This window comes from Bos javanicus, chromosome 5 (assembly GCF_032452875.1).
Source record: "Bos javanicus breed banteng chromosome 5, ARS-OSU_banteng_1.0, whole genome shotgun sequence".
Lineage (NCBI taxonomy): Eukaryota > Metazoa > Chordata > Mammalia > Artiodactyla > Bovidae > Bos > Bos javanicus.
Window position 1 is genome coordinate 113,190,895 of NC_083872.1, and position 10,872 is coordinate 113,201,766.

Sequence of the window (10,872 nt, forward strand, 5' to 3'; positions counted from 1 at the left end):
AAAGAGGGCGGCTCTCCCCTTAAAGGGCAACAGCGCGGAACGACTTCAGTTCTGTGGGGAGGGACCGCCTTTGCCGTAGTTTTAGTGTTGTTTTATTACCAGTTATTGGCAGGAACAGTGAGTTCGATACCCAAAATATAATGCACCAAAACAAAGAATTTTAGTGGTGTCATTCCATTGCTAGTTTATTTTGTAGCACATTTAAATTTAAACATTACTTTGCCAACAAAGGTCTGTCTAGTCAAAGCTATGGTTTCTCCAGTAGTCATGTATGGATGTGAGAGTTGGACCATAAAGAAAGCTGAGCCCCGAGGAATCAGTGCTTTTGAACTGTGGTGTTGGAGAAGGCTCTTGAGAGTCCTTTGGACAGCAAGGTGATCAAACCAGTCCATCCTAAAGGAGACCAGTCCTGGGTGTTCATTGGAAGGACTGATGCTGAGGCTGAAACTCCAATACTTTGGCCACCTCATGCGAAGAGTTGACTCATTGGAAAAGACCCTGATGCTGGGAGGGACTGGGGACAGGAGGAGAAGGAGACGACAGAGGATGAGATGGCTGATCACATCACCGACTCGATGCACATGAGTTTGAGTGAACTCCGGGAGTTGGTGATGGACAGGGAAGCCTGGCATGCTGCGATACATGGGGTCGCAGAGTCGGACACGACTGAGCGACTGAACTGAGCATTTAGCCAAGATGCATTGTGTGGTATATTGGGGTTTTCTTGTGTGTTTTTTAACTTCATTTGTTTATTTATGGCTGTGCTGGGTCTTCATTACTGCACTTGGGCTTTCTCTAGTTGTGGCGAGCGGAAAGCTACTCTCTAGTTGCAGTGTGCAGGCTTCTCATTGCAGTGACTTCTCTGGTTGCAGAACATGTCCTCTGGGGCATGTGGGCTTCAGTAGTTGCAGCGCAAGAGCTTAGTTGCCCCATGACGTGTGAAATCTTCCCAGACCATGGATTGTGGAATCAGTGTCGCTTGCCTGGGCAGGCAGATTCCTAACCACTGGACTACGAGGGAAGTCCTGGGCTCTTAGAATAGAGAGATACTTTCCAAATGGTTGGTAAATAGGTGACACCCTTCTACTGTAACCCCAGGGACCACTTTTGTGTGTACATGCTCAGTTATGTCTGATTCTTTGTGACTCCTTGGACTGTAGTCCATCAGGTTCCTCTGTCCATGTGATTTTCCAGGCAAGGATTCTGGAGTGGGTTGCCATTTCCTCCTCCAGGGGATCTTCCCGACCCAGGGATCAAACCCTCATCTCCTGGGTCTCTTGCATTGATAGGCAGATTCTTTACCACTGCACCATCTGGGAAGCCCCAGGGACCACTTACAACCCAGAAATGAAGGAGTTAAGGCCTGGCCCATTCTGATTGGCTGAAGACCCTGCCTGCTCTGTTATTCAGTATTTTGTTCATAACCTTTGGGTGAAAGTCTTCAGGATAGCATTTATATTCCTATCAACACTGATCCTGAGTTGGGAAAGTAATCCCCCAACAAAAAATCAGGATATGCTGGGTGGTTAAACAAGAACACACATGTTCAATAGGGTGTTCATTAAGTGTTTGATATTGGATACCTGAAGGACAAATGGATGAAAGTATCCCATAGGAAGAAAGAAATCCAACAGACTTCAGTTCATCCCTCCATCAACATGGGGGGAACATAGTCTCTTCACTCCAGAGGGCAAGGTGTTTAAGTTCTTCTTCCTCTTAATTCCTTTTGGGCCGTTCCCCAGTGTTGTCCTTATCTATACTGTGGCCGTGTTAGCCAGCTCTGATGTCACGTGCAGCAGCTGCAGCTAAGGCCGCAGCATCAAAAGCCTTTATGAGGTGGCCTTAGTGACAGCAGTTCTATGAGGCAGGGGCTACCCCGCCCCGCAGTGGCCAGGTCAGCCATATCAGCCCTGCCCTCCAACTCCAGAACACCACCTGCCTGACCTAAACCGTGTCATGTTGCTGCCCCTCCTGGGCGCCTGTGCTGTCGTGGGGCCGTTCCGGGGTCCTGAGTGGGAGCCAGTGCGGGGCCTGCTCTCTGAGGATCGCAGCTGCAGGGACCCTCGGTGCTGTGGCAACCTGCTTGTCCTCTGCCTCTTTCTGATCTGGCAGGTCCGGCACTACTGGCATCAGGTCACCAGGACCCACCGCAGCATGAGGAAGTTCATCAAGGTGAGGGGGTCCCACCCACCTCTTTCCCTCCACACCATGATTGTGTGTCATTTGTTAGGGACCCTGTTCTATGCCCTGTGTACCGGAGATGGATTCAGACTGAACTCTGATGAACTCAGGAAGAGCATTGTCTTGCCTCAAAGCCAGAAGTCACCCTGGACTTCTCTCTCCCTCATGCCACGTGTTCAATCCACCTGCAAGTCCTATGGGCTTTACTTGCAAACCATATCTCAAATCTGATCATTTCTCAAACCCTCACCACATTCTTCTGCACTATAGGTACCACCTTCTGCCTGGTTCCTGCCTCCTCTCTCACCCAACCATGGAGCTCAGTGCTCCATGCAGCCAAGAGAATGAACTTCTTTCTGTCTCTTTTTAAAATTTTTCATCCAAGGATAATACATATATACAGATTATAAGTGTGTATTTTTATTTTTAAAATTTTTATTTATTTTAAAAGTTTATCATCTTAACTATTTAACATATATATGTATATTTTGTATACTTATACGTCCATATATTGTATATTTATTTATTTTGGGCTGCACTGTGTCTTAGTTGTGGCATGCGGGATCTTTGATTGTGGTGTGCAGGCTCTGCATTGTGGTGCTTGGTTTTCTCTCTAGTTGTGATGCCCGGGCTCAAGAGCCCCCCAGGCTCAGTAGTTGTGACAAGCAGGCTTAGTTGCCCTGTGGCATAGTTCCCCCAACCAGGGATCAAACCTGAGTCCCCTGCATTGGAAGGTGGATTCCTAACCACGGACCACCAGGGAAGTCCCAGATTATAAGTGTGTAGATCAATGAATTTTTGCAAACGGAACACATCCAGGTGCAGCATTAGATTAAGAAAACAGACCACGACCAGCAGCTCAGAAGCTTGCAGCACTCCGCTGATTTCTAAAAGCATTAGACTGGTTTTGCCCATATGGCATCACGCAGTAAATATTCCTTTGCACCTGGTTTAGGCCTAACATTATGTTCATGAGCAAGAACAAACTTTTAAAAACAGATCATAACACTTTGCCACTCAAGACTTTGCAACAACTCATGGATATACTTCCAGTCAAACTCAGAACAAAATCTAACTCCTAACCACAACTCCAAGGCTTGGAATAATCTGTTCTGCATTTCTCTCTGACCTCATCTCTTCGTGCTGTCTTCCTCACTCACTCCTTCCATTCTGACTACACGGCCTCCTAGCTGTTCTTATACAAACGACCCTGTTCCATCCTCAGGGCCTCTGCATGAATGTCTCCTCACCTACAAGTTTCTTTCTTCAGACGTCGCTTGGTTTGTCCCTTGCTTCATTCAGGTCTTCAGTCAAACATCACCTCCTCTGAGAGGATTCTCTGACAAAAGGAGCTAACCCCGTCCCTACTCCTGCCTTTGTTCCCGTTAGAGCACTTTCTGATACCTAACATCATGTTGTATACTTGGTTATTGTGTCTTCCAAGTCTGGAAGACAGCTCCCAACAAAGACTTTCTGTCTTGTGCATGCTGGTACATCCAGCACCTAGAACAGTGCGTGGCCTGGAATAAACTCTTTATCTTTCTTTCTTGAGTATTTTCTTTTCTTTAAGTTTAATTAATTAACTTTGCTGTGCTGGGTCTTGGCTGCTGCGTGAGGATTTAAGAGTGGGGATTACTCTCTAGTTGTGTTGTGTGGGCTTCTCATCGTGGTGGCTTGTTTTGTTTCAGAGCATAGGCTCTAGGCACACGGGCTTCAGAAGTTGTGGCGCCCAGGCTCAGTTTCAGCTCGTGGGCTCTACAGCACAGGCTCAGCAGTTGTAGCGTAACAGCTTAGCTGTTCCTGCGGCATGTGGGATCTTCCCAGACCAGGGATGGAACCCCCATCCTCTGCATTGGCAGGCAGATTCCTATCCACTGTACCACCAGGGAAGTGTAAATTAATATTTTCTTGAATGAATATTTTCCTTAAGAGGAGTGACTCCCCATTTCCTGAACCCCAGCATCCTCATCTGGATAATGAGGATTACAACCCTAATCTGTGAGGATTAGATGAGATAATGTAAATGCAAAGATTTTTACTTCTCTGTTCTTACCTACAGGTGCCACTGCAGAAGTGGGCAGTGCCCTCCATGAGACATGACACTTGTATCAGGCTGACCCCTGAATTCTTTCTCAGTCCTGGCAAGTTCAGGGGCCTGGGTGCTCATGCCCAACAATGGGCCCGAAGAAAGAGCAGGGAATACTGGAGGAGCCTCGAGGAATCGTGGACCCAATATCTGCTCTCTTGTCAGCACCCATGTCACCATTTACTGTGGGATGCCTACACCTCTTCTGATCACATCTTTTGCACCACCTCCTTTCCAAGCACCAGTATGCTACCTCGGGACTGTTCTTGGGAAGCATGGCAGGTACCCTGGTGTTGTAGTGATGATCAGACTCACCTGATTTGCAAGCCACAGCCCCCTGCCCTGGACAGGTGCCAAAGGATGGAGCAGCTGTTGGTCCATCCCCAGGAAGAACTGGCACCACTGGAGCATATTGTCAGCATGAGATGCCACCCCACCTCCATGACCCCTCTCCCAAACCTCCCTTCAGCCCAGAGCTTGCCGTTTTGTTCCAGAGAGTTCCTACCGGTTCCTTCCAACCAACGAGTGGGAATGCCCACGTGGAAATCCTGGGGCTTCCCACAAGAGGCCTGCACACCAGGAACAGAAAACCAGACATTAAGCAGAGAGGCTAGTAGACAGACCCAGGCTCCAGGGTGGGCGAACCAGAGAGAGAGCAGAGGGGATAATGCTTGGGAAATTCAGGCATCTGGAAGGCAACTGCCAATAAACTTTGGGATGGAGGACATGGCAGAGAGTAAGGCCCTGGACTGCGGCAGCCGGAGACTAGTAATAAGTAAGGCTGTTGGCGAGATCTTGACATCATGGTGGGAGAAGCAGGACCGGGTGCAAGTTGAAAGTAGAGCTGAAATTCTATGGAAGAGAAGTCCCGGGGAGGCTGGAGGCGAGAATCTTCCTGAAACCCAGGCATGTAGAGGAGAGAAAGTAGAACAGTTAAGATGTAAAATTGATGCAGAGATCCAAACACCAATGTGGGAAACTCAGGATAGGAAAAGGGATAAGGATGCTATAGAGACCCAGTCTTTTGAGAACAAGAAGGAGGCCAGAGGAGAGGATGAAGGAAAGAATGAGGCCCACGTGTTGAGGAAGCAAGGCCAAACTGGAAGTGAGAATGGTGAGGATGCCCGGCTCCCAGGGTGGGGAAAACAAGAGCAGATTACAGGTGATAGTAGTATAGAAATTCAGGCGGAAGAGAGGAGAAAAGAAGACCGGGATGGACGTGAGGGTGCTGTGCAAATCCAGGTATCTGGGAGGGAGAACTTGGGAGAAGTGGAAAATGAGCATGGCATAGAGACCCAGGCCCTGGGGTGGGGAAAGCAGGAATGCGTTCAAAATGAGAATGTTACAGAGATCCAGACACCAGGATGGGAGAAGCAGGATCAAGATGGAAGTGAGAAAGCTGGGAAGGTCCAAGTATGTAGGGCAGAGATCCAGAAACAACTAAGACATGAACTTCAAGTGGGGTGGAGTAATCAAGGCGTAAAAAGAGGTGAGGATGCTGGGGAAAGTCAGATATCTAGAAGGAACAGCATCAGGGAGATAAGAGAGGAGGATTGGGTGGTGATCCGGGCACAATGCTGGGGAGACCAGAAACCAGGAGCAAGCGAAATTGACAGAGAATTCAAGACACCATGTTGGGGGAGTGAGGACCAGATTGGAGGTGAACATAGAGCAGAAATTCAGGCACTGGAGAAGAGAGACCAGAGAAAGGACAGAGATGAAGATGATACAAACACCCTGGCACCAGAGGCAGAGAACCAGAGACAATTAAGAGGTGTAACTCAGGTAGAGACTCATCCATCAGGGATGAGGAACCAGGAGAAGTTTGGAGATGAGACTAGTACAGATATCCAGGCAACGGGGACGAAAAACCTGAGAGAGTTTAAAGGTGAAGATAGTAAGGAGACTCAGGAACTTAGGGAAGAAAACCAAGAAAACCAGTACCAGTTAAACAGTGAAATTAATGGAAATATTCACATACCAAAGTGGAAGAATCAGGAACACATTAGAAGCAGGGATGGTCAAAATACCCAGGCATCTGAGGCAGAGAACTGGGGAAAACTAGCAAGTAAAACTGATATAGTAACTAATTCAGCAGAATGGAAGAAAGAGGAGCAGGTTGGAGGCGAGAATGGTGTAGAAATTGAAGGTCCAGAAAAGAGAAACCAGAGAGAAGCTGGAAGTGAGGAAGGTACAGAGACCTGGACACCTGGAGGAGAAAACCAGAATCAGTTAAGAGATGACTCTGATGAAAAGACTCATTTGTCAGACAGGAAGAACCACAAGCAGATGGGAGGTGAGAATGAAACAGAAATTCAGATACCAGAGAAGACAGACCAGAGAGAACCTGGAGCTGACGATGGTGTAGAAACCCAGAGACTTGAGAGAGAGAATGAAGGACAATTAGACGGTGAAACTGGATTGAGCCACTCACCAGGGGGAAGACACTGGGAGCAGACTAAAGGAATGGATAACCCAGAAAATCCAACATTGGAGAAGAAAAGCCAGAGAGAGGTTGGAAGCAAGGATGGTAGAAATATTCAGAGACTTGGGGGAGGGAAGCAGAGACTGTTGAAAAGTAAGGTTAATGAAAACATCTGTTCACCAGAGTGGAAGAACCAGGAGCAGACTGGAGGTGAGAACGGTGCAGAAATTCAAATACAAGGGAAGAGTAACCTGAGAGGGATCACAGGTGCTGATGGTAAAGAGACCCAGGCTCATGGTGGAGATTATCAGGGAGAGTTAAGAAGTGAAACCAATGGAGAGATCCAGATACAACGGCAAGGAAACCAGAACAAGGGTGAAGAGGAGGATGCTGCAGAAATTGGGGATGCAGGGAGCCAGAGGAAGTGCAGAGCTGAGGATGCTGGAAGGCTTCGAGTGCCAAGGCAAGGAAACAAAGGCCAGGTCAGAGGAAAGGATGCTGCTGAAGGCCCTCTCCAAGTTGACTGTTCTGGCCGTGAAGGGCCCCCAGCCCTCACTGGCTCTGACTGTGGGGCCATGGATCAGGAACAGGCTGTGGCCGCTGCTCCCCATCCTGAGATGAAGGCTCTCCCCAACCACAGCGAACTCTTCCTGCTTGTCAGTGGAGAGGGGGAGCATTTGGCCAGCCAGAGCACGGCCACTGCTGGGAAGCCCAGAGTCGATGTCATTCCAGCTTCCCGGCAAGCCAGACCTAAACCCCAGAGAAGCCGACAAAGGGACGGAAGAGTGGATCCAGGGAAGACCGCTGACCGGAGTGGACAGCTCCGGAACCCACAGTCTTTGGCTGCTCCCCTGGGCTTGCCCTCTGCCTGCCCCTCTGTCTCATGTGGCCACGCCCCCCAAGCCGGTACAGCTCCATTGGGTGATCCCACTGCCCTCACTGTCCTGCCCAAGTGGACAGTCCTCAAGAAGAGTCAGCGACAGCTCCTGGAGTCCCTTATGCGGCGGAAGATCGCCCACCTGAAGTGGGGTCTCCCCCAGCGGATCCTAGAGTCCTACATGCACTTTAATGTCTTAGGACCACGCCCACTGCCTCTTGCTGGGCAGAGGTTCCCTGGGTTGCACATGGCCTGTGAGTTGCAGGGGCAGCAGGAAAGTGAGGCCCAGGGCTCCAGGCCAGGCCTTAAGTCCCAGAAGTTTCGGACCCCCGAAGGGAAAAGCTCAAAACCTACACAGGCCAGAGCTCTAGAGAAGCCTAGCGGGTCCGGGTCGGAGCCAACGGGCAGTTCTATCCCTCCTGTAAAGCCTAAGAGAGTCAGACCACCAGAGGGCGCCAGAGAACCACAGGATGTCCAGAAAGAGGCTCCTCCCAGGGCGGAACTCACGGCTTCCAGGAACCCCAGGCCTGCTGCAGAATCTAGCAGCTGGTGGCGCCAAGAAAGGGTCCAAGAACCTTCCAGTGAGAACAGCAGTGGGGGAAAGATGGTCAGGCCGGGGATCTTCCGGATGGCAGAGAGGGCTTCCCGCAGAGTGAGGGTCTCATACCCCAGGGCAGGCTACGACTGGAGGAGGGAACACATATCTCAGAAGCCCCTCAGATTCCAGTGTCAGCAGCCCTCACACAAAAGAGGAAGCCTGGAACCCGAGGAACGCAGAGGGGCTGGGCAGCAGACTTCCTCCTGTTCCACAGACACCTTCAGCTTCAAAAGGAGTCTCCACTGTGCTGCGACAAGGCTGAGCATGACCTTTTTGAACAAGAACTCCCGGTCCCCACACTTGGCCAAGGCCCAGCACTCAGCCCCCAACCTGAGTGTGAGAGATCCTGGTCCTATGCCGCTTCCCAGAGTGAGTGCCCCACATGCCAGGGAGGGCAGCATCAGAGTCCACACTTCTCTGAAGAGGAACCTTCAGCCACCAGGTCACTGCGGTGCTGGGGCTCCTCGTCTCAAGACAGAAGAACTGGAGGAAATTGAGAACCCACATGGGGCCCTATGGAATCCACCAGCCCCCAGAAAGTCTGGTTTGATGAAATATTTGAGGGGTTTTCTGCTTCAGCATGGCTTTAGGAAGTAGGCTGAGGGCACAGAGTCTTCAAAACACATCCAGAGAAGGCATGAGAGTGGCCTGCTAACCCCTAAAGGGGATGATAAAATAACCTCTAATAAAATTGGTTATTTAAGCCCTGTGAGGGTTCTGATTTCTTTTGATACATGTTTTATAAGTGCCTCTTTTGGGGATGGGATACTGTATGGGTGGGATAGCTACTCTATGGTTTCGAAGGTTTGGGGAATGTGGTTCAGCCCAATGCTGCCTCCTAAACACCTGCCCTCTCCAGGTACTCAGAGGAGGGTTTACTGAAATTTCTATCATGGTTCTGTCCTGTCCTACTGCTGCTAAATTGCTTCGGTAGTGTCCAACTCTTCACAACCCTGGGGAATGTAGCCCACCAGGCTCCTCTGTCCATGGGATTCTCCAGTCAAGAATACTAGAGTGGGTTGCCATTTCCTTCTCCAGGGGATCTTCCCAACCCAGGGATCAAACCTGAGTCTCTTATGTCTCCTGCATTGGCAGGAGAGTTCTTTACCACTAGCACCACCTGGGAAGCCCTGTCCTGTCCTCAGTTTAGTTCAGTTCAGTCGCTCATTCATGTCTGACTCTCTGCGACCCCATGGACTGCAGCACACCAGGCCTCCCTGTCCATCACCAACTCCTGGAGTTTACTCAAACTCGTCCATTGAGTCAGTGATGCCATCCAACCATCTCATCCTCTGTCATCCCCTTCTCCTCCAGCCTTCAATCTTTCCCAACATCAGGGTCTTTTTCAAATGACTCAGTTCTTCACATCAGGTGGCCAAAGTATCGGAGTTTCAGCTTCAACATCAGTCCTTCCAATGAATGTTCAGGACTGATTTCCTTTAGGATGGACTGGTTGGATCTCCTTGCAGTCCAAGGGACTCTCAAGAGTCTTCTCCAACACCACAGTTCAAAAGAATCAATTATTTGGCACTCAGCTTTCTTTATAGTCCAAATCTCACATCCATACATGACTACTGAAAAAACCATAACCTTGACTAGACAGACCTTTGTTGGTAAAGTAATGTCTCTGCTTTTTAATACGCCATCTAGGTTGGTCATAGCTTTTCTTCCAAGGAGTAAGCGTCTTTTAATTTCATGGCTGCAGTCACCATCTGCAGTGATTTTGGAGGCCCCCAAAATAAAGTCTCTCACTGTTTCCACTGTTTCCCCATGTATTTGCCATGAAGTGATGGGACCAGATGCCATGATCTTAGTTTTCTGAATGTTGAGCTTTAAGCCAACTTTTTCACTCTCCTCTTTCACTTTCATCAAGAGGCTCTTTAGTTCTTTGCTTTCTGCCACAAGGGTGGTGTCATCTGCATATCTGAGGTTATTGATATTTCTCCTGGCAATCTTGATTCCAGCTTGTGCTGCATCCAGCCCAGCATTTCTCATGATGTACTCTGCATATAAGTTAAATAAGCAGGGTGACAATATACAGCCTTGACGTATTCCTTTCCCTATTTGGAACCAGTGTGTTGTTCCATGTCCAGATCTAACTGTTGCTTCCTGACCTGCATACAGATTTCTCAAGAGGCAGGTGAGGTGGTCTGGTATTCCCATCTCTTTAAGAATTTCCCACAGTTTGTGGTGATCCACACAGTCAAAGGCTTTGGTATAGTCATGTCCTGTCCTATTCCAAGTTAATTTTGATTGAGGTAGTATGCTCCAACAGCCTTTTCTGCTTGAGGAAGGGGTGGTACTTTGCACTGGACACTATTATTCAGGTCCTTTTGAAGGACCTGAGGGAAGAGAGCTTGACCACTGAGTAGCTGCCATTCTGGGATTCTGCTGTCCATGTCTAGATCTCATGGAGAAAACATTTCTACCTCTTCAGTTCTCAAACACTGGTTCTCAAGTCATTAGAAGCTGGAAAAAACAAGGAATTGTTTGCCTGCTCGTGCCTAGGGCTTCCAAGGTGGTGCTAGTGGTAAAGATCCCACCTGCAATTCAGGAGACATAAGAGATGAGCATTCGATCCCTGGAGCAGGAAGATTCCCTGGAGGAGGAAATGGCACTCCACTCCAGTATTCTTGCCTGGAGAATCCTATGGACAGAGGAGCCTGGTGGCCTGCGGCCCATAGGGTTGCAAAAAGTCGGACATG

The 10,872-nt window shown here is 49.1% G+C and overlaps 1 protein-coding gene across 1 annotated transcript; it reads left to right on the forward strand.

Annotated features, from left to right (window-relative positions):
* The first annotated feature begins 1,874 nt into the window (after positions 1-1,874).
* LOC133248455 (uncharacterized) lies at positions 1,875-8,876 on the forward strand. Its single transcript, XM_061418672.1, has 2 exons — positions 1,875-2,172; positions 4,241-8,876. The coding sequence occupies exons 1-2, from the start codon at positions 1,957-1,959 to the stop codon at positions 8,762-8,764; spliced, it is 4,740 nt and encodes a 1,579-aa protein (XP_061274656.1). The 5' UTR covers positions 1,875-1,956; the 3' UTR covers positions 8,765-8,876.
* Positions 8,877-10,872: the final 1,996 nt, after the last annotated feature.

Excerpts from the sequence above, each read along its gene's own strand:
- LOC133248455 (XM_061418672.1), top strand. The coding sequence starts at position 1,957 with ATGTTGCTGCCCCTCCTGGGCGCCTGTGCTGTCGTGGGGCCGTTCCGG. Across the intron at positions 2,173-4,240 it reads GCATGAGGAAGTTCATCAAG|GTGCCACTGCAGAAGTGGGC; the intron begins GTGAGGGGGTCC and ends TCTTACCTACAG.